The following is a 25,347-nucleotide window of genomic DNA, read 5'->3' on the forward strand; positions in this document are numbered from 1 at the left end:
AAAAATAAGAATTTTATTTAGTTTTATTTTGTGCAATTTTTTGAGAAAACTGTTAAGTTTTTTACAAAAAATATATTAAAATTATCAAGAATATGGAAAATTTATGGTTAGAGTAACTGAAAATGAATAAATATATGAAGTAATAAAATTAAAAAAATAAATTCACAAAATAGTAATGGGGAAATATTTGTAAGAATGACAAAGCTTTAAATAAAGTAAGGTTGAAAAAGTAAAATAGAAAAAAAGAGAAAATTGGAAGTAAAACACATCTGAAGAAAACATCTGACTGAATATATATTTCTGAAAATTACTCGAAAGTAAATCTTTCACTAATCCATATGGAGACTTAGTGTTCAATTGAAATATTAGGTGATGTTCTAGGCTTTCTCACTTGTTGGGTGGTGTGTGTTTATGACAACTAGGACTTGCATTTTAAATGTACCACTACGATCAGGAAAACTAAAGTTCCTAGGAACTAGAAGGTCAGTGGAATTTTCTTTTATAGGTCTAAAGTGTTCACCAAAACTATTACCAAGCCAGTGAGCAGCTTCTCCAATATCTGTGACACCTATTACATTGTATTCAGTAAAGGGCGCATTATATATGTAGGTGTTCTGTCTCCTAACATAAAATGTGGAATTAGGGCCAGTTGTTATAGTGTTGCTTGAAATGTATGGACAAGTACAACACATTTTTGTATTACCTTTAAGATGAAATGTTGTCTTGTAGTTTTGAGTCAATTAAGTTTTGGATTACACCAACAAGAAATTGAAGAAACTATACAGAAAATGTCAGCAGTAGAGGGATCAGTATTGAGTATATTATAATTTTTCCATATAAGCTTTACTACTTATTTGTCGATGGAATAGCATGTGATGTAATGCATTATATCATTGTGGACTTTTTTTTTTTTTTACTGACATTAACCAAGTAATTATATTGATCAAAAACTTTAACTATTTTAGTTATTTTGCAGAAAAGGCATTTGTCCTCAGAGCATAAGCATCTCAACCTTGTGAACTGTTCTTTTGATAGTAATTATAGTAGTAATTTGAAACTAACAAACTCTTATAGGGATCTAGCTACAGCAGGTACATAATTTCTACAAAAAAAAAAAAAAAGGACTACAAAAGATGCTTTTACAAATAAGATATACATAATAAATACTATATATTAATATCACTTTTGGTTGTATGCACACTTCCCTTGAGAATCAACCTCAGTGTTAGGGAAGCATAGATGACTGAAGATTGTTGCACTGTGGTGGTGAGTACAAAACCTTCGACAGCCACATAATTTCAGCTTCACCTGTGGTCAAAGCCACCCTATAAAACTGAGAAAGAGTGAAGGTTCCATTGATGGATAATATTAATCAACAGCTGTTATTTTATTAGTAAATGGGTCAGGGGTCATCAAATGGTGAAGTAGTTGAACCACAATGAGGTGGTGAGCTCTTCCAAGCTTGAAGATATATAGCTGAATAACCATGGATTATGAAGGCCACTGAGGTCACACAAATTCAAAGGATGAGTTGCCAATGACAACTAGTTGTTCTGCCACATTGAACTTGGGATCAACTACTTGCAAAAAAGTGAAAATCTTTGAGCGTGTCTAGGTTTTCCAGGTTTCATATGCCATGCTATCATCTCATTCTCCATGACTGCCACATCATTACTGACTTTCACTAAAGTTGATACATATTTCAGATGCAGAGAGGAATGTTAGAAACAATTCCAGCCCCTGTAGTACACTTTAGTAGAAGACCCAGTGTTGGTGTACCCATGACAACACTGTAGATTCTTAATGGATACCAATGCCAGTGATATTGTAATCAGAACAGTGTTATCACAATTGCAGGAAGTACAAAATGCAACTGTGTATGTTAATCATATGTTTACAGCTCCTGAATAAGGATATTTTATGATATTTTAAAAAAACTGCTAGCAAATGTTGTCTGGGTAAAAAATTCCCTGTTGGAATGGACTATGCACTGCTGAAACAATTAACTTTAAAAATACAGAAAGGATTATAGCAGCATCATAAGTTTTCATATGGCAACAACTTTTTCACTGTATAGGAATACAATTTCAGTTTGCTGAATATCCAAAGCCCTGGACACCCTGTACAAGTTGAAACCGTTTTTGCCAAATAGGATGAGATTTTCATAGTGTAATAGATATCAAGGACCCAATTCTAGCATGAACACTTCTGTCATGCATTATGGTAAAGCACAACCAGCTTAGCTTGAAGAATGAATGCTCACAACCTGTGGCACCTGTATGAATAGTTAAAAATGTAGGAAAGTGCATGTTACTATTGTTATTAGCCATGAAGCAGTAGTTATCAGTCTGTGTAATAGTTAGTGATCTCCAGTACTTTCAGATTCAGATTCTCCAGACTTTGCATAACACAAAGACATAACACTAGTGTTAACAGGTCAGGTCTTTCACTCGTATTCAAACTGATACACTGCCCTCTCTCCATGGGAATTTTTTTCTGTGCATGTCACAAGGTTTCAGTAAGTTACATTCAAAATTTAATTAAAGTATTCTTTTTACAGTATACCAATAAATATAGCATAAAAATGTATCTAATAATTTATACTTTAACAGTACACAAGTTTTGAGTTCTTATTTTTATAAGGCAATATTTAAAAAACATTAAATTTTTCCCTTATTGTGAGTTTGTTTGTTTGGAATTAAGCAAAAGATACACAGAAGGGTATCTTTGCTCTGCCTACCACAGGTATCAAAACCTGGTTTCTAGCATTGTTAGTCCATAGACATACTGCTATGCCACTGGAGAGCATCTTGTTGTGAGAATTGTGACATTTGCTCTCTAGACATCCCCCCTTCTCTGTCTGATTTATTTACATTCCTAGAAGTATGAAATTAATATAAATTACTCATTATAATATCACCATCAATCAAGCAAAGCATAATTTTCATAGCCTTCCATCATATTTGGTTACAGAGCTATAACCTTGTCCAGCAAGTGATTTACAAATTTTATGGAAAAATATTAGTTAGCCACAGTTGAAATGGCAATAAAATAATAAAATTTAAGTATAAATAGATGTATGTTGTTCTAACTTTAAAACTGTTTAAGATAAACAAATGTAGTTTCATATTACAACTTTGAGCCATTCTAGAAAGAAAAATGGGTAACTTGGATTTAATTTTTGTTTTGATAGTTATAAGATCAGTCTTTTAATCTTAACATGAGAGTCACTTTGTACTTGACAAGTATACAGAAATACTATACATAAATGAACATAAAGAAGCCCAAACAAAATTAAAAGGATTCCCAGGATATATATAGGCTATAATGTGGGATATAAAATGTGCCCTAGGTTTTGGAAGTGACTGCAGAAGTAGGACCCACACTGTAGTGAGAATACACAGTCTGTCAGTCTTAACTTCTCTTACGAGTCGCATATAGTGTAGTTCATAAAAATAACAGTTGTGGAAGAGTGGCCACTCTCCAAAGTAAAAAAGACACAAAATAAGCTACTACCACTTGGGGTTAAGGTAAATTAAATGACCTCCTGAAGTTGGCATTCCAGCACCCATTATAAAGTAATTATAAAATAACAGTAAAGCAGTAATTTAACTTAATTACTAATACATTAGATAAATTATACTGTACAGATAAAAGATAGAGAAAATAACACAAAATATAAAGTTTTTCTAAAAAAAAAAAGTATGATATTTATCTGGATTTTATTAGGAGGTTACAAATTTCACAACTAAAATTTGGCAATTTTCTGATGCATAAAGATGCTTTTAATCATAAAATCAAAATTACTTTGCATCTGGAATTGTAAACATTTGAAAAGAAAAAATGCATGAACAAACCTTTACTTTAAAAATGTGATATTTTGTGCTCCAAAGCCTTGTTACATTTAATGATAATCTGCCAAACTTCTTTAAATATATGCAAACTTATTAAAATTTATAGTATACAACAATTAACAAGCACAAAGCAGTTACAAGATTGTTCCCTGGTGTTGAGTCTACAGAGGAGGATTAATCCTGTGTCATATTTCCTTATTTGAAATAATAATGTAATTCATAATTAGTTAAATTACTTTTTTAGCAAAATGTTACTCCTGCACTTTGTAAAAACATTAAAATTGCTCAAATTGATAGAATTCTGGGAGTGATTACTCTTTATAGAAAAAAATATCTTGAGCATTAGTACAGGATGAGTCATTAGCATAAAAATTGGAATGATAGTGATCCTAAGGGAGAAGTAAGAAGAATATATCTGAAGAGAAAACAGTAAAAACTGCAAGTTACCAATGAATCAAAGAGACACAGGTAATAACATGCAAGATGACACTGAGGTCCACGCTGAGCATGTGAACAAGACAAGTGTGTCTACAGATACAGAAGGAAGAATAAGATGGTGAGAACAGGGGTAGAAACACCTTGCAGTAGTGAGAAAAACAAAATGTTGGAGACAAGGCCATCCAATAACTGGCAAAGTAGAATGATTAGGAAGATGGTGATGAATAGACCAGTGTTGAAAACCATGCCCATTATGTAGATAGAAGGACCAGATAAAATGATGCTCAGAATGGGAAAGGAAGGAACAACCATATGAGATAGTCTGGTTCAACAGGCAATGGGCTAGACTAATCCAAGCATAAATGTGGAAGAACAAGTTCCTGTGATGGAAGGAGATAGGAGATGCTGAAGTAATAGAGTATGTAAGTGGCAGGGAAAAAGGGGGATTGGGTTGTTAGATGGCTTAGAAGAGGAAACTCCAGTTGAACATGCCAGAAGGGTACTATCAAGAGAAAACAACAAAAAGTGTCTTGAGTCAAGGCCAAGACTTAAAATAAAGACTGGAAGGTGGGTGACCATTAAGACCAAACCAGGCAGTGATAACCAGGGCCACAAAATGGACAACAGGTGATAAGAAGAAGTGAAGCATAAAGTGAGAGGGTTGACTAGGTAACAATTAATGAAATTCTTATGAGAGCATCCCCAACAATTGGGAAAGAAGAGACCATGTGTGGGCAGGACACAGTCTATTTCTTAATAGACAGTCAACAACACATTTCATAGTACCTGGTACATGGCAGATAAGATCAACCCATTAAGAACTGACTCAAGAAGGAAGGTCTAGGGTTTGAAAGCAAAATTTCTGAATCAGATTTCTCACATGGTGGTTAATTTCAGAAAATCCAAGAAATTTTTGAAATGGAAATTAAAAAAATGATCTACTAGTAAGGGAATAATGGTATGCTTGATGGTCTTCAGGGACTTCAAGCATGTGGATATGGAAAGGAGATTTGTTCTGTGTTCATATATCATATGTAAAACTGTCATTCACAGATAATCCTCAATAAGAGTGGTAAGCACAGGTAAAGAGGTGTAGGTCCAATTTGAGTGGAAACAATGGATTTCACGTTGTGATACCGGATCAGTCCAGCCACCCTTAAAGTACTAGAAGAGAGGAAGAAACAGAACTACTAAGGTCAAAGAATCACAGGAGGCATCCCTTTGGTCATGCAATGGCCAGATGAGGAGATGCATGTGTGTTTGACCCAAAGGAATAAGCATACCCCATGATGCCATGGTCAACAAACATTAAACCTACAATGAAGAATGAATAGGATAGGTACAAGTTTTGGTGACTATATGTTCAATAGCACATGGCATATGGGAATGAAAGGAAAAAAGGAAACAAGATTGGCATCGACATAAAAATGGGGATGGAATTGAACAGAAAATCCATGAGTAAAACAACAGAAAAAAACCCTGTGTGGATGTAAAAGTATGACTAGTATGACCACAGAAGCTCAAATCATAAAAAAAGGGCACCCATGAGGCTCGACATGACAAAAACAACACAAACAAGCTCAATGAGTCTAATACCAGATAGAAGATAAAACTGGGGTACAAGGGATTAAGGCAAGATACACTGATGGAGGGTAAAACTGGGAACAGTGTGGAAACAAAGTACAAAAGTGAGGATTGATGACAGAGCAAAGAAAGAGGCTAGTCTAAACACTTATAGAAGGGAAGAAAGAAGTTAAACTTGTGATAGGAGAGTATCCCTACCCAAAAACCAGAAACAAGTGAGCAGGGAACAGCAGAAGTGTAATGGCTACAATGAGAAAGAAGAGAGAATGAGAATCACCCACAAAATTCTTTAGAGCACAGAAGAGTGCCTCAGACTTGAGACATAAAGAGGAGAGGTGAAGTGTGGTGAAGAAAATAAGGCAAAAACAGGACTACTGGGTAGTAGAGAGCAAAACCAAACACCAACAATGTGGATGGGCTGGTGAAAACATCCTTCATATAGATGTTTTGCAGTTGTTCTACTGTTCATCATTAAACACTGATTCCTGTTGAATGAATCCATTGCTTAAATTATGTTTTTATCTGTATAAATCATGGATGTGTCAACAGACAGTCGACCTACTATTGGGGAACTGCACTACATCCAGAAGAGGTATGCTCTTCATCGTGAATGTAATTCCGGTATTGTGGGTGGAACTATATGTAAGTTATTATAATAATAAGCCAGCCCCAACCAGGCATTTGGTTGAAACTAAGGGTTCTTGGTCTTTATATCCCACATTGGTGGCTAGGCTGTTGGACCACAATGTCACAGATGTATATACTATTGATTGGATCCCAACTTGTAGTCATAGAGTGATGCATTTTGACCCACTGATATCACGATAAGAAAGTAAGCAACACTGAAGTGGATAAACCTCCATCTCAAGAAGACTGGAAGGCAACATCACAGGCTCAAACACCATACACAACTAAAGGGAACAGAACACATCCAATCTGGAATTATAAACATTCATTCTCACTCTCCAACATATAAGTAAAGTGTATTTCACTTGTCCCTGGAATGTTAGGACCACTCTTCTGCATTCAAAATTGTGTTGCTTTTGCTGGAGAGCTTTTCCTGCATAATAAAGTCATTATGCAGTAGTGCAATTCATGATAAAACTCATGAGATCAGATGATAGATGCCTAAAGGCTAGTGACATGCAAATTTCTAAGGAGAATACACAGGGCAGATAGCTTTGTGTGTAAAGATGTGTATTGCCTTAGGAAAAAAAAAGCTTCAATTCAGTAAGTTTCTTTTTATTTCAGTAAAAGTTATATTAGGGAAATCAACTACCACCCCATCTTGAATACATATTTAAAAGTTATCTCATTTGAATCATTCAATATTGATATTTTAGCTAAATAAAATTTATTATATATGATCTAAGCCTACTGTCTAAATTTCTCTTTTAATTTCCTTTATCCTTTTATTCTGTATTTTAATTACTCTTTGCAAAATGTTTGAACTTTATAAATTTTTGTACCTAATATTGTATTGTGTTTAATATAGGTTGCTTAAAACGGAATAGGTATATCCTGAAACATTTAAGAATAAAGGTTTGTTACTGTATACACATGTGAAATTTTTGTTGTTGTTGCAGTTGTTCTACTGTTCATCATTAAACACTGATTCCTGTTGAATGAATCCATTGCTTAAATTATGTTTTTATATGTCCCTCTGCAATAGGATTGTTATCCCAAGATTTAAAAATTAGTAAATTATTTAGAATATCCACCATTTATTTATCACATTTATTCAAGAAAACAATAATGTTTTTGTGCACCTTTAGTATAATTGTTTTCAGATTTTCTTTTAAATTACAAAAGCAAAACATTCTCACTTACTTAAGTTTTATTTTGTGTAATGCTTAAAGTTTTTGTTGGCTTTGTATTCCAGTTCCTTTATAAAGACAGTATAGCACTCAACCTTATTTATGATAACTCTGAGCTTTCTTAACATATGTTTAAGACAAATGAGATTTTGTTAGATATTACAAATATTTTGCATACCAAGAATGAGGTTATTTTTATCAAGTACTTCCATAAAATGTGTTACTTATATATTGTAGTTACTTGCTTTCAGGTTGAAATATTTGGATGCAAGGTGCTTTTCATGTTATATATAAAAATATTTTTTTTCCATCTTACAGTTTTCAAATTTAATTTGCATAACTTCTACAACCTTCTGAATGAATAGCAGAATAAAGTTCAGACTTTATAAATTTGTGAATCACTGGATAAGATAATTGAAGTTTGAGATTTTTTTAAAGGTTTTTTTTTCTCAAAATAAAGGAGTTAAAATTCAGATGATATAAAACTTGGAACTACAGTCTAAATTTTTATTCTAATTTCATTGGCATGCATTGATCATAAAAATACTTAAAGGTTTTACTTAATTATATTCAAAATTTAGTTAAGTTCATGTCATAATCAAAGTTATGGTTATGTTATGAAAAACCTTTGTCTAGATTGCAATAAGTAAATTCTATGTCCAGAGTGGAGATCAAAAGCATATTACTGACCACCCAAATATTGATATATGCTGGAAAGTGACAACAAAATTCAATCCTCCTTTGTAGAACATTAGTTTCAATATCTTAAGAGTACTGAGTTAACAATGGTGAATTTGTAAAATGTCACTATATTTGAACTATTCTTTAGATGCCAATTTTAATTGCTTTGTAACTTATTTATCACACTGAAGAAGTGAAAAAGAGACAAAAATTCCAGAATATAACATTAGGTCTAATTTAAAATATTATTAAACATAGCAACTATACAGAATTCTAACCTTTGCTCCCCAGTGATAGGCTAGCTGAATAGCAAGACTACCAAATGAAGTGGCTCCATCCATGATTAGAATAGTATCTCCACCTGTCATACGTCCTAAGTAATGAAGAGCAGTATAAGCTTTTACTGCATCTCCAATACAGCCTGCAGCATCAACAAAACTTACACGATCTGGCTTTTTTACTGCAAAACCGAATACAAAGAAATTAATATTCAATTTTACTTGTCATAAGTTTTTGCTATCCAACAGTGAAAAGTGATAAGGAATCTTATAATTTTTTATGCTATCATAAACTTTACTCAAAGAGTTTTCTAGTTTCCAAGAAATTTCTTGTCATTCAAATGTTGTTTGACACTATATGCATGGTCTCAGTTCAATGGAGCAATATCACAGTGGATAACCAACATTTATTTTAACTCTGAATTTGTCTAAAGACTAGCTTGTGAATTTCCAAAACTTTTACTGCATTACTCTGACTAGTCTGAGTGAAACATTATTTTCAAGTTAATAATTAAAATATTTCTTTTCATCTTACATTTTTTATATTTCATTTGGATAACCTATAGTACATCTTAAAATCTTTTTTTTTTATTTCTAACCTTTTGCTAAAATTTTGAACATTATCTGTTATTTTCTTTATCATAATTCTAAATGCAGTAAAATCAACAATGTAAGGAAAATAATAAGAGTTGAAGAGTATTAGATAAAATGAACAATACTTTTTTCTTCATCTTTGAATGGATCACATTCTCTGTATTAATGATCTCCTTATCTTCAAAGTTTCAACTCTTAACTTTTTCACATCTATTTTATTTTATGGAGTTATTGCTGCAGTTCATACTCACTTGAGTAATAATCCTTCTGCCAGTAAGCAATGAAACCAAAGTTTAGATCATAACATATATCATAAATCATGAATAAAATGTGTGACCTGTATGATCTTTGCAAATATAAACTGCCTCTGTGTTAGTTCTCACTTTTGTTTTGACTAAGTTGCTTCTTCAAATATAAATTCATGTGTCTTCAAATATTGATTTTACAAAACAAAAAATTTATTAAGCATTACAATAGAATGGCTAAAAAGCAGTATTACTTAAATGGCCTTTTAATTAAATTATAAATAGGTTAACCAATTGTATTAGCTGCTCAATAATGAAACTAAAAATTATCACGCAAGCCATTTGAAACAGCTATCTATACATACCTGCCAAAAATGAATTACTGTATTTTTATTCTCAATATAAAAATTATCTTGCACTCAGACTAGTCAGACTGACTCAGTAAATTCAGAGACAGATCTTTAAAAGAACTAATTCATTAAATCTTCTGATTTTTTGTGTACAATGTACTTGTACTGTTTACGAAGTGTTTACCAAATTATTTTGTGAAGCTTAGTAAATTTGAAATTGTATAATTAACTTTGATATGTATATACAATTAAGGAAAAGTAAATAATAGATATCATAAAAAAGTATTTTTTCAGAGAAAAAAAATAAAACAATTGTTATTCATTTAGGAGATTTTAAGGACCAGGTAAACGAAATTCACTTAACACTTGCAGCAGTCAACAATTTGACATTATATAACTAAACAGAAAGCTTTACTGAAAGGTTACCAAATTCTCTGAAAATTCAAAAAGTATGTTCAGAGTTATAGTATGTATACCACCATTTTTTGCATGGTGGTTACATGGTTCAGTAAAATACAGGTGCCCATCTTAATAGGATTATAAGGCCTCAGCAAAAAAATCAATATTGTTCAAAATCATGAGAAAATGTTGGGTGTTGTACAAATATAACATTTATATGATCTTGGTAATGTATATAAACAACTCGTTCAGATAATGTTATCACATTTTCTAAGACTAATATCATCCTAGTCTTTAACACCAACTCTTGTTGGGGAGAAAGGGTGGGAAAATGTTAGTGGAGGCATTTTTGGAAATACATTTTTAATTTAGGAAAATGTTAACTTACAAAACAGACTTACCTCTGCTGCCACTTATAACTATAACTCACACTAAAAAGGTAGAAGGGCTAGTGAAAGCATTATTTATATAGAAAGCATCTGCATAGATAATGGATGTACCAAGAGTGATACCCGAGTCAGGAATCTGCACTACATCCAGAAAAGGTATGTTTTTTCACAGGACTTAGTTCTTGTATCAGGGATGGAATTATACTTAAGCGATAATTAGTATGGACCAGTCTCAACTACACAGCCGTGATTCCACTAATCAGGGTTGAAAGTAAGGGGTCATGGTCCGTATACCCCATGTTGGTGGCTAGGGCAAGTGGACTACAATATTATATATAGATATAACTTTGAGTGGATCCCAACCTTTAGCCAAAGAATGATGCATTTTGTACCACTGGAATAATGATGAGAAAATAAGCAACACCAGAGCAGACAAATCTTCACCTCCATCTGAAGAAGCTTAAAGGGCAATACCTTAGCTCAGAATGACAGGATCACATATGCCATGCTCACCAAAGAAACAGTGCAATAGGTAGATCAGATTCAATAAATTTTTAAAAGCAAATCACTTCTGATTTATTCAATCCAATGACTAGCAGGATCCCCTTTAGCTTTATTTATGGTGATCCAAGAGTGGTAATCTAGCATAGTATGGTAATACCATTTGGCCAGCTCCAAGGTGGTCTTATGGAACATCTCATTTCTACAAAGCCTCTTGCAACCTGTATAATGCATTTTGAAATAGTGGTTGCTAGTTTGGAATTGGATTGATAAGAGTACACCTCTCTGAGGAACATTTGTTACAATTGGATCCTGTGAAAAGAAGATAAGGTACCCTGAAAGGTAGAAATAAAAATACTCACTCCAGTGTATAATCTAGCAAAAAGAGTTAAGACAGCTAGATGTAGTTGACAAAAACTCTTGAAAGAAGAGACTGCCAGATCAAGCAAATAATGTGATATAAAGGTATTGGATAGGTCCATATATCAGTCTGCACACTGACCTCCAGCCTCATTTGAATTAGACTTCTAAGGACAGAGAAAAAGCCCTTTAGATACGATTCACAGCAGATACCTCACTTTCAAAGAGAGTTCAGAGTAAAGTGCTGTCTCATATTTCTAAAGATTTGAGTGCAAACAGCAAAACATTTAAAATCTTCACTGAACATAATCAAGATTAAAATCTGACTGTACACAGAGAGAAAGAATGAGAAGATGAATAGGAGAAAAGGACTGAACCCCTTTCCCAACTGAAAGAATGTAGGGGAAAAAGTACTGTTCTGAGGATACACAGAGAAATAGAAAATGGTCTATAGACAAAGAGAAGAAATTACTCTGACTGGGGATGTTCATAAGTCAGCAGCCATAAAAACTAAACCTGCATGTAAAGTGGATACATGAAGTATAAGAGTCAGGTCAAAAACAGATGTAAAGAAAGAACATGTAACAATCTACTTGTTAGGTAAATGAAATGGCACCAATTACTCAAAATGATATCAAGAATCTGAAGAGTACTGGGTGCTCAAAAAATATGTAGTTCTGATAACTGAAGAGTAGTCAATAAGAACAGCATAAATAATGGTGATTGTGGCAAACAAAAGTAACTTCTGACAAAGAGCCAAGACAAAAAACAAGTCATGGTTGACATCACCGATTGAAAAAGTTTAACCTCCTCTTATCACAACAATGCCAATATGCAGATCATTACCTTTGGAAAAAAAAGTTACTTTTAGACTAAACAGAAACTGAGATAGATATGTGTAAACCTCAGAAATTATATGCCAATCCCATGAAAATGACAGCATAACCTCTATACCAGAAGTCTGGATAACCAGGTGTACCATATTCAACTATGGCTGCCTCCACAGAGAGAATAAAAAAAAGTGGAAGAGTTGGACACATCAGAAGGTATTGCAGAAGCAGAAACCTGGGTGTTGCCATCAATTTGGTGTGATCAACAGTATCTGACAATGGATTGGAAATAAATCATATATTATAACCCCACTGAAGTAGATAAGTGTCTATTGCAAAGGCCCAAAGTTGATGTACTGGAGATGAAATTATCAGCAGCTGGGTGATCCAGTGACAGTTAACACAAATGAATCTTGCATTGCAATATCTATTTTGTGAGGAGAACCTGTTTGGATTGAGACAACAGATCTGTTACTACAGGCATCATCCATGGAACATGGCACTCTAAAAGGATGATAAGACTAGTTCCTAGAAAGGATGTCCAAAATTCAAAAATAAGGAGCCATGGACCAAGTGCCTCCTCAATGTGAAACATAAGACACCACCAGAGAATCATCAGAGTGAGGACTGACAATTTATCCCTTTAGAAGCCTAGACCATGAGGTCTTGCTTGTTGAAGAGCAGGAAGGATGAAAACATTGTGTAGGAAATTCCTTACTGTTGGTATATGTACTCAATCCCTCAAGAATAAATAAGAGAATAAACTGTAGAAGAACCCAAATTGTAGTAGTGTTCTGAGTTAACAACCATTCAAGATCAAAAAATGATCCCAACTAAGGAAACAGGTGAAAGCAGGAAATAGATCTCTGGTTGCTTAAAAACCAAAAAAATAATTGTTTGTGTTTTTATCCCAAAGGCATGAAGTATTCAAAAGATGCCCACACTCTCAGAAGAAAATGAACCATCTCTGTAGTGGAAGAGGTAAGTAAAAGTGGGTTATCCTATTCTATAACTTTTACCAGGATGAAAGGCAGCTGATCCCAAATGAGAGATGAGATGACAAAAAATACCAATACTGGTGGCATACTAAATTAAGCAAGAATGGATGTCACAGTCCCAAAAGGGAAACCTGTTTTGGTTGTATCTGAAAGCAGAATCAGAATGTTAGGTTCTAACAAATGATGAGATGATGGTAGCAATAACCAGTTGTCCATGGAATGGTGTGTGCACAGTACAGTGGAAGGAATGGGATGAAAAAAACATATGCTAACGTCACAACTCATATTAAGCCTATGCATGTCCTAAGAAAACAACTGCAGTGTTTGAAACTTGTGCACTACAAATCTCAATAGTGGTATGGCTCCACTGCTAAGGCAAACTGCAGATAGGGGCCAACTACAAACAAACTGGACATCTACAATCCCAGTAAAAAAAGATCAACACAGATAAAAAAAAGTAATATGTGAGACTTGGAGAAGCTTGGGTCATTCATATAGATAAGGGAGATTGATGACAGGATACCAATATTCTGTTTCCACATGCTCAACAACTAATAGAAATAAAATCTTTGAATAACTTTTTTGGGTTCGATAAGTAACTTCAGATCTTCAAGTGAGGGAAGAAATGCTTGGCCTTTATGGATTACAAGATCGAACATATGGAAAAAACATCTTTGAAAAATTTCTTGAAATGTCAAAAAAATTCAATCTGGAGTTTAACTGGTTTCTGTCACAACAGATGGTGCTCCTGCCATAATAGGGACAAAATTAGTATTTGTGTCTCTTTTGAAGCAGCATTTAATTGAAAATAATGTGAAGTCCATGCTGCCATCTTTCCATTGCATCTTGCATCAGGAAAATTTATGTGCTCAGATGTCTAAAAGTGATGAATTGAAAAATTTGATGGATATCATTATAAAAATTGTTCTATTAGATTGGAAGTAGAAGTTCTTTCACCCATCAACAGTTTGTTGAATCTTTGAAGAAAAACAGTGACTGTACTTTTGATGATCTTACTGATTTTGCAAATGTAAAATGGTTAAGTAGAAGAAAAGTCTTGAAATGATATACTTCCTTATTTCCTCACATAAGAGAGTATCTTGTTGAAAATGGTAAGGTTGAAAATTTCCCTGAAATTTAAACATTGTCATTGCAGTGTGATTTGCACTTTCTGTGTGACATGATGGCTCACTTGAATAATTTGAATACAAAGCTTCAGGGAAGAGGTAAAACAGTAAGCGAGCAACCACAGTCTATTCCTGAATTTCAGTTAAAGCTAAACCTCCTTGCAGAACAATTACAAAAGAAAGATTTGATACATTTTGCAAAGATGAATAGTTTTCTAGAAAATAATGACTATGATTTCTCTGTAGCTAGAGATAATCTCTAGGTAAAAGGAATCAAAAAACTATCTCAAAAATTTCAATCACACTTCTCCGAATTTAAAAATTTGAAATTGATATTTGAATTTTTGCATGATTCATTTCAATATGACTTAGGAAATTACATCTTTTTTTGTCTCTGTATGAGGGAGTTATTCAGTGATGGCATTAATTTTTATACTGAAAAATGAAAAGTGTGACACTCAGAACATAGCCCTGAGGGACTCCAAGTTCCTGTAGAAAAGAACAGGATAGCATCAAACCCACACAAACTCAGAATCTCCTGTCCATTAAAATTTTTTTAATAAAAATGGGCAAATTGCCACATAATTCATATATATATGGAGGCCTTGCAAAATGCCATACCTCCATGTTGTATCACAAGCCTTCTCTGATTGATGTTTCAAGTCAAATCAGGTGGTCTATAGTGGAGCACTATCATCGGAATCCACACAAGGTGGGCGAGACGAGGTTGTTTGATTAAAGGAACCAAACAAAATGAGCATTAACCATCATCTCTGAGATCTTACAGAGACAACTCAACAAAGTATTGGACAAGTTTAAAGAAATCTTGGGATCCTTCCCAGACTTGGAGAAAGGTAGGATAATGGGGATTCAAACCCACAACCCTCAGATGATGAGTTGAGCACCTAAATCACCTGGCCATGCCAGGCCCATAGAGAGTCACATGGGTGTGTGGTACTTCTACTGGTGGAAATTTGTTGCATGATAGTTTGTATGTAAGAATCAGTTAAACTATATGTACTGAGGGGTGTATGAGAATAAATGTCTTGTAGTATGCTATAAAAGTTTGCAAGTAGAGGGCACAACTGAACAAAAATAACTATGTATGTTAGCAGAAATAAGGTACCCTTGATGAAACTACTATATCTTTGAAGTTCATAAAGCATTTACAATGTAATTCATCACTGAGGATGCTAATAAAAACATACAGAAACATTTTTTTTGTTTTACTTTTATTTTTAATATGATTCATATATCACTTTTTCAAAAATTATTTTTATTATTATTCTCACATATATTAAAGGTGTCAGATTTCATGTGTTGTCAAGCAATTATGATAAATTTCTTCTCACTAAAAAAGCAGAAGTTTACTGATCATGAATGAAAATAATCACCTAAGCATAAAGAAAGTAACCATTGGTGAACACATCCTCCTAGTGTTTTAAGTGTTCTGATATTGGATAAGGCAACATCAGTAATCAGCAAGTTTGTAGGTAAAACTGTCCAATACATCCCACTCACATTTTCTTTCTCATACCAAATGTATTTTCTACATATTGTATCTAAATGTTAAGATCATATATGTTTATCAAGTTTAGAAATAACGACATACAATGTTTGAAACCAATAATGTAAAATCTGCATCATATTTGCCAATTCATTTGCCAACTTGTTCCTAATTTCAAGTTCTGCTTCACACTGAAAATTGATATTTTAATAATATAAAAATAAATTAGAGTTGATCTACTCACTAACTATAAAAGGCTTATTCCACATGTCACTCTGTCAAAAACACTTTCACTCTCCTTCTTTTGGTAATGCTCAACAATATAAATCATCATTTAGAAACACATCACCTGATTTTTCTTCAGCTAACTATGGTGTTTATGTTGAATGCTCAATATTCATGTTGATTTGTTAGAAAGGATTATTTTTTAATCTTTATTTTTAATAATTTTATTGATATAAAAGCAAAATAGTTTAGTTCAGAAGTTTTATGATACAGAGTTGTAACAAAAAAGCAAAATAAAATTTACTAAGCAGTTTTTCAGCTAAGGTTATTGTAAGTTACATTTTTGTATTAGGTCTAGTGCTCAAATTAGAATATAAACAAACCTGCTGTTACTAACACTATAGAATCAATGTTTTAAATGTTTTAATTGGTAAATAAATGAAAACTAATAAATATTAATTTGGTACTTTAACAAATATATAACCTTCTTGGCCTTAACCCTATTCACCCAGACATTAATTACTGCACATACCATGAGGTTTTAGTGACTTACATTAATAATTTTATTAATCTATCTTTTATTTGCATTATACTATACTCTTCAAAAAAAGAAACGCAAAAGGCAAAATTTGAGACATATAGTTAACAAGTTTATTCCGGGTAGTTCTGTATGACATGTGTGAAACTTTGCACATTCACTGCTGAACATCCAAAGTCTGCAAAGGCGAAGTCCACACTCACCAGGTGAAGTTTAACGTCACTCAACGTCAATAACGAGTATGCCCCCCTGTGAGCATCAATAACTGCTTGGCATCTCCTGCCCATGGAAGCGATGAGATGACGAATCACATCCTGTGGAATGGCTGTCCACTCAGCCTGCAAAGCTGCTGCAAGCTGAGGTAGAGTCTGCGGTTGAGGTTGTCGCCGTCGCAGACGTGGGTCCAACTCGTCCCAAAGATGTTCGATGGGGTTTACATCTGGTGATCTGGAGGGCCATGGAAGTACGTTGATGTTGTGGTGTCTCAAGAAGACAGTGGTGAGTCGGGCTGTGTGAGGACGGGCGTTGTCATGTTGAAAAACGTCATTGACGTTCACCATGATGGGTTGCACATGGGGCCAAAGAATCTCATCGACGGTTGCGTACGGTCTGATCGGAAATCCTACGCAGCCCTGGTATGGTTGAGGCAGTAGACGTCGCAGTGGTGGTCCTATCCCGAAGGTGACGTAACCGGATGTAGCGATCTTGTGCGAGCGTGGTCACACGAGGTCTGCCAGATCGTGGACGGTCACAAGTTGATCCATGTTGTTGGTGACGATTCCATAGCCTTGTGATGGTGCTTGGGTGGACATTCACAGCTCTGGCAACATCTGATGGAGATTCGCCTGCTTCCAAGCGACCAATGGCGTTGTTGCGTTGTGCTTCAGTCAGTCTTGGCGTAACTGTATTGCGTGTCTGTGGCTTAACACTAAGCTATGGAAACCGAAAACCCGTCACTTTTATAGGGATTTTGCACATGTTGCACTTGCAGAACATGCAGATCTCTCAAACAAATTTATTGGACACAAATGCATTTTGGCAAAAAATCTGATGTTTTCCTCCGTTTTCAAAGTGCACAACTTTTATGATCATTTTGGTCTGACAATCAGTGCCTTAACACGTGTAACATCACATACTCTGAGCTTGTAACGTTATTACATATATTTCTCTTTAAAATAATAAAAACATACCTTTTGCATTTCTTTTTTTGAAGAGTATATTTGGTATAGTAAAAACTGTTAGCTAATAATTTACATTTTAATAGTATACAAGTTTTGTACGACATTTTCTCTAGGCTTCTCCTCTTCTCTGTTTTATTCATCATCCCTCTGATAAGTATGAAATTACACATAAATTACTCATTATAAAAGTATCATTGCTCAGACAAACCATAATTCTTAAAACCTTCAATATGGTTACAGAGCCATCAAACTGAAAATCATACCCCTCTTGAAACATCCTCTTTTTTTGCGAGTTTTTGTTGACAGTTCTCTCTTGCATTTAATTCTATATTATATATAATCAATAGAAAACCAAAATTTAATCTATCAAACAATGTATTATGTTATACTGTTTTCTGAATTGAGAATTTCTCTGTGAATACACAATTCATTCCAACAGGAAAGGTAATGACTAGCCTGGATTAACTTCTAACAGTTCTTGTCACATTGTTAATAAGCCAGAAAATTGCAATTGTTAAAAGGTATTGTCTGATGTTTGCATGTTATTATTATATGTTCTTTGGTGCATTATTTAAATAAAAGAATAATCAGTACATTTCTACCATTTGTATAAAAAAAAGTGTGGTTAAGTGTCACCAGCTGCACACACAAAAAAAAATAATGCTTGAATAGGTAATTTATCTTTTGTTTTACATGTTTATTCTTTAGTTATTATTATCAAAGTTAATAAAATGTAACAATAAAGATCTATTTAGATTAGTCAAAGTTACAATAAGTAATTTAAATATTAACAATATTATAAAAAGGTTCCATAATGCACACAACTCAAGTTGGTTGGTTGGTTTGGTGTTTTATGGAACAAAGCAACAAGGCTATCTGCACCAAACATCTGATAAAAATTTAAAATTAAAGCAAAATTAATAAAATGCATACAAGGAAATTAAGGTAAAACAAGACAAAGTTTAATTTTTCAATTAAAAACATAAATAGCATTAAATCCAAATTTTAAATCTAGTCTACACCGGTAAGAGAAAAACTACAGTAATACAAGTTGTAAAGGACTTTCTGTAGCATAACTGTAATTATCATAACTCACCAGAATGACTAAAAGGTTAGTTCAAAAATCAGCATTAGTCATGTGAAGTTGGCCTTTCCAGTCCTGGTTTCAAGTTATTTGACATTATGGCCATTTTCAGAAAGTAAAGTAATACAAGTTTTAAAAGACTTGTAGCAAAATTTTAATAATTGTAATTCACCCAAATGACTAATGGGTAGTTCAAACAGCAGCATTAGTCACCTGGAGTTGGCCTTTTCAGTCCTGGTTTCGAATTATTTGATGTTACGGTCATTTTCTAATTTCAAATTGAACTAGATGTACTTTGATTCTTAAAAGGTAATCACATTAAAAAAGGTCTAATATATAAATTAAAAAACAACTTAAAAAGCATTAAAAAGAGTAATAGCCTTTGAAAAACTAAAAACATTACCAAGGTGGACAGTGTCACCATCACCAATAACATTATCTAACATTACAGATAAACCTTGGGACAAAACATGTTTAAAATGGTGCTGTATAGATGGCAAGAAAGTAAAATGTGGCTTATTGTAACCCAAGTGTCACATAGACAACACATTGGTGCATCAGTCCCAGATAAAGAAGACGAGTTAAAAAACTGTGACCAATACGTAGTCTAGTTGGAAGAACTTCCTCTTTTCGATCCTTAGGGAAGCAAGATAGCCAAAGTCCAATAGATGGTTTTATTTGGAAAAGCTTTGTTTTCACGTTGGTCACTCCAAGTCGACTGCCAACTGGCATAGAGCTGACCCTTGAATAAAGGACCAAAGTCCATGTATGGAATGGGCACAGCAGTGAGAGTGCCAGAACATACAGATTTAGCTGCAGTATTGGCGAGCCCATTCTCGTGAATACCAACATGGCCTGGTATCCAGAAAATCTGGATAGAAGTAGATGTTAAAGAGAAATTGGCCAGTCGGCTTTGAATATTGGCAAGAACAGAGTGAGAACTAACATGAAGCAATTCCATGGCCAGTAGAGAACTAAGTGAGTCAGTATAAATAGTGCAGTTTGAGTACTGTTTAGCTTCTATGTGGTCCATGGCAAGAGAAATGGCATACAGTTCAGCAGTGAACAAAGAAGCTGTAGAGGAGATTCACGCACAACCACTGAACCACATAAAACCATGACAAAACCCACACAGTCACCTGCCTTCAAACCATCTGTATAAATAAGAATGAAAGGATGGTTTGAAAGGTTTTCAACTAATAACATACAGTATTTCTAATTGAGAGTGCCTGCTTTTTGTCAGATGACTTAAACGATATGCCTTATTTGGGAACTGGACACATCCAAGGACACACCCAATTCATCCAACTGTGCCTTTATATGAAGGCCAAAAGGAGCAATGGCAGATTGTCTGTTCTGAAAAAACACGGCCCACTGAGAAAGGAAAACACAACCCCTGGTGGGATGATTTGGTAAGGAACGAAGTTTCGAAGCATACAGTAAAGACAGTTGCAAATGGCAGAGGTGCATAGAAGGATCATGATACTCTGTGTATAAGCTCTGAAATAGGGAGGTGCACAAAGCCCAGGGTCAGAACTGAAGTTCCTGATGATGAACAGTGTCCAGCATCTTTAAACCGAGGTTCTGAGAGAGCCAAAACACAGCGATCCATAGTCGAGTTTCAATTGAATAATAGCACGATATATCTTCAGCATAGAAGTGGTGGAAGAGAGAACACGAAGGATGTTCAGTGCTTTTGTACATTTGACCAGTAGCTGCTTGATGTGTGGTATGAAGGCCAGCTTATGGTCAAAAGTAAGCCCCAACAACTTCATCTCAGGGACCACAGGCAGCACAACTTCACTCATACGGAGTTCAGAATCAGGGTTGGCAGCAAAAGTCCATGCAAATGGCTTGAGAGAGAGAAGTTAAAGCTGTTTGCTGTGGTCCACTTCAGTAAACAATTGAGAGCAGTCTGTAGCTGTTGTTCAATAAAACTCATGTTCGACGACTGACACAAGATGTGGAAGTCATCGACATAAAGCTCATTTGCAACAGTAAGAGGGAGTTGTTCAGTGATGACATTAATCTTTATACTGAAAAGTGTGACACTCAAAACACAGCCCTGAGTGATTCCAAATTTCTGCAGAAAAAGAATGGGAAAGTGTCGAACCAAAATGAACTTGGAATCTCCTGTCCATTAAAAAATTTTAATAAAAATGGGCAAATGGCCACATAACCCATATATACATACATGGCAGTCTCACAAAATGCCATACCTCCATGTTGTATGATAAGCCTTCTCAATGTCAAAGAGTATTGATAAAAGATGTTGCAGTTTGAGAAAGGTTTCACTGATTGACGTTTCAAGTCGAATCAAATGGTCCATGATGGAGTGCTGTCATCAGAACTCGCACTGGGTGGGCGAGAGGAAGTTGTTTCATTCCAGGAACTAAACATAAGGAGCACTAACCATCCTCTCTAAGGTCTTACAGAGACAGCTCATCAAAGCAATTGAACAGTATATTAAAGAAATCTTGAGATCCTTCCCAGGCTTAGAAAAAGGTATGATAAATAGCCTGGCACCAGAAAAAATAATCTTCTGCCAGATCTGGTTAAAAACAATCAGAAGAATAGCAGGAGAAGCAGGAGATAGATGGTGCAGCATTTCATAGTGTACATCATCAGGTCCAACGAATGTACTGCCAGACCGATGAAGGACCAGTTTGAATTACAGCAGCGTAAAGTGACGATTATAGTCATAGAGACAATCAGCTCGAAAGAAAAGAAATGATTGCTCTGCCCGAGTCTTGATGGCTAAGAAGGTGGAAGAAAAAGCAGAAGTGCCAGATACCCGGTAAAACCTTTCACCTAAAGTATCGGTGATGCTCCATGTATCAGCTACTTCTTGGCCATCAGAGAGCATGATGGAGAGGGGGACAGAATTATATTGCCCACTGACCTTTCAAATCTTGTCCCATATGACTTTGGGACTGGTGGTAGAAGATATGCTGGTTGTGAACTTAATCCAACAGTCCTTCTGACTTTGACGTCTTACCCACTGAGCATATGCACAGGCCTGCTGGAAAGCAATGAAGTGTGAGTGTGTGGGATACCTACAAAAAGTATTTCAGGCCTATTTTTGAGCCTTCCATGCCATGTGACAGGCAGGATTCAACCATGGACAAGAATATAGTGGAAAACGTGTTGAGGTTTTAGAAATACATTGAGCAGCTGCTTGCATAATACAGTCAGTTACTGCTGCCACACAATCGTCTATTGATGGCTTACAGATGATGACAGGATCAAGTTCTGCGAGAGTAGTGAAAGAGGTCCAGTTTGCCTGATCCAGCTTCCATTTGGGCACGTGGGTCAGGTGGCATCGACCACAGCCAGTCTCTCTCATGATTATAGGAAAATTATCATTGCATCTTGGGTTAGTGCCAACCTTCCATGAAAAATGGGAGACTAGTGAAGAGGAGCAAACTGAGAGATCAATAGCAGTCAAGGACTGACTAGGTGCATGAAAATAAGTAAAAGAACTGCTACTGAAAAGCGAAAGGTTTTGATCAGAGAGCATACGCTCTACGGAGCAACCCCTTTCATCAAGATCAGCACTTCCCCAGGGGATGATGTCTATTAAAGTCCCCTACGATTAAAAATGGAGATGGCAACTGCTCAATGAGAGCATCAAGGTCTGAGTGTTCATAGATGTCTCCACACGACAGGTGGAGAGAACAAACAATGATGGTATGACCCAAAGAAACATGGATGGCAACGGCCTCCAAGGGTGTGTCGAGTGGTAAATATAGTGTGAGCACATGCTGATCAACCAACAGTGCCACCCCTCCATGCACTCATCCATCACACAGCCTGTCATTTCTGTACAAAGAAAACTACCAAAAGGTGACTGTATCGACAGGTTTCAGAAATGTTTTCTGTAGGGTAAGACATACAGGATAGTAGGAAGCAATAAGTGCTTTGACGTCATCTAGATTAGAATATAAACCTTGACAGTTCCATTGTATGAAGACAGCCATTTTTACTTATGTGTAGGCGAATTGGGTGGAGAGCCCTTCTGTTTATGACCATGTCTTTTTTCTTTATTGTCTTTATTCGAAGGAGGTCTTTCGGCCTCCATGGATCCTGCCCTGGGTTGATTTGGCAGGTCTTTATTGTTGGAAGAGGATTCCAGTGCCTGAGGACTTGAACCGTACTCAGAACCAAAGGAAGTGGACCTTGTGGTTTGCTGGAATGTATGTTATGGACAGAAATGGGTGTTGACGTTGATTCATCAACTTTTTTAACCATAGAGGTCAAAAAACTTGTCATATGCTTTGAGAACAATTTTTTTGGAGGCACAGAGAGATTTATCTGCACTCCCACTGTACTAGTGGAATGGAAGTGCAGCAGCATATGTCCAAGGTGAAGTGGTGGACAGCAACTTTTGAGCCTCAAGCATTTTTAAACATTGCACCTCTTTTTCTTCCAACTATTTAGGGCAAGAACAAAAGTAGGACAGGTAAGAGCCATTGCAATTGATAGAAAGAGGGTCTCTTTCACACACATAGGCATCGTGGTCCTTGCCACCACAACGAGCACACATCAAGGAACATCTGTCTTCGGGTGACAGAACTGCTGATACTGAAAACATCTGAGAGGGTTTGGAATGTATGGCTGTACCTTACAATTAAGATAACCTGCCTTGATGGTGGTAGGTGGTGCTAATGTGAATGTCAGAATGAGGACAACAGTCGGCATCATAATTCCATCTTTGTGAGTGGAGATACATTAATCTCCATACATCAATACATTAATACCACACTGCAGCAACTCCTTGGGTGGAGAAACCAGCGAGAATCTCTGACTCAGGAATGTTCTTCAAATCCCTCTCAGTAATATCTCCTCATGACGAAATGAAAGTAGCGTGAGGTGTAACCTCAATAGGTATATCCCCAATCGCCTTTGAACGAAAGAGGAGTTCACTGTGTTAAGATGTGGATGTTTCAGCCAATATGTCACAAGAACAAAGCTTTTTGACTGACTTTGGAGAGCCAGCAAGTCCCTCTAGTCCCTTCTGAATGAGAAATGGAGACATCTGCCCCAAAGGTTTGTCTGAAAGGGAATGTAGTATTACAAAATGAGGTACAGGTGTTACAGACATTGAATATTGCTGCTCAGAATCTTCAAGACATGGTCGTTTACCTATGGACTGTGTTTTCACTATTTTATTTGGAGGATCCATAATAAAAAAAAGAATATTTTGATGCCCACTGACCCCACCCACCATGGAGCCCTAAGAGAGGATGCAATACAATGACAAACATGGACACTGCAGCAATGCCAGGGTTTCATGAGCACTATACCCAAACACCAGCATCAAACACTTTGTTCACAACACCTGTTGAGAACCTCCAACACTGGTACTTGGTCGACACTAACCCAAGTGGACCAGCTGACTTACCCTAGGGGTCCACCCCAAAATCACCCATCTACAGGAATTCAAGGCTTAAGTAGTGTTTAAGATTGGACCCATCAACCAACAGGATCCTCTCCTCCCCTTCATGGGTCACTGTGCACGGCAAACATGTGAGTGGATGTTTAGATCCCAGAAGAAGTAAACTGAAAGAACAGAACCTTCCCTAAGAAGTCCCCTCACCACGTACAGGAATCCACACCAAGGGGACAAGCAGCTTATAGCAGCTTGTGAGTAATGTAATTCAACAGCATAACATGAACTCTACATTTCCTAAGTGAGTTACAAATTATAATGATATAATTAGTAGTTAGACATAGTTCAAAGAGCAATAAAACAATAAAATTTAATCACAAATAGATGAATATTTTTACAAGTTTAAAGCTACTTAGGATAAACAAGTGTAGTATCATATTACAAGTTGAAGTAATTATGGAAAGAAAGAAAATAGCAATTTAGATTTATTTTAATGGTTGTTTCTTTTAGTGGTGAGTTGGGTTTGCTATCATATGTCTATTTTAATATCAATGTTTAAGTTAAATTTATAATTAGAAATATATATAACTTATACTATTAAATCTGTATTACAAAACTGCATATTCTGTAAAGCCATAGAAGATTTTTGATTGCAGGAATCAAAAATGTGTGTGTACACATAAACACAGATGCATCATTTATGTTGTTCTGCAAGCTCAAAATTCTAGAAACTCTTCTCATGGCTGCTAATATAACCAATGAGATACATCAAGAGACAGTACTTGTTATTGGTTTGCTACAGCTGTCAGACTATAAACCTTGAAAGCTATGATTGAGAGTGATATAACACTTTCTAAAGGGAACTTCAGATATTTGACCAGGAATGTTTATAGATTTCAAACTTGACAAAGCATTTAATTTCAGCAGATTCAAATTGGGCATCAATATTTTTACAAAAACGTTACATAACTTCAT

At 35.3% G+C, this 25,347-nt stretch overlaps 1 protein-coding gene across 2 annotated transcripts in view; it reads right to left on the bottom strand.

Annotated features, from left to right (window-relative positions):
* Positions 1-25,347, bottom strand: part of LOC143258536 (quinone oxidoreductase-like protein 1) — a 54,152-nt gene that overhangs the window by 11,863 nt on the left and 16,942 nt on the right. For both annotated transcript variants that reach the window (XM_076517654.1, XM_076517655.1), the window contains exon 5: positions 8,653-8,834. In XM_076517654.1, the coding sequence (XP_076373769.1) occupies positions 8,653-8,834 (182 nt within the window). The remainder of the gene's footprint in view (positions 1-8,652; positions 8,835-25,347) is intronic.

This window comes from Tachypleus tridentatus, chromosome 8 (genome assembly GCF_004210375.1).
Source record: "Tachypleus tridentatus isolate NWPU-2018 chromosome 8, ASM421037v1, whole genome shotgun sequence".
NCBI classification, from domain to species: domain Eukaryota; kingdom Metazoa; phylum Arthropoda; class Merostomata; order Xiphosura; family Limulidae; genus Tachypleus; species Tachypleus tridentatus.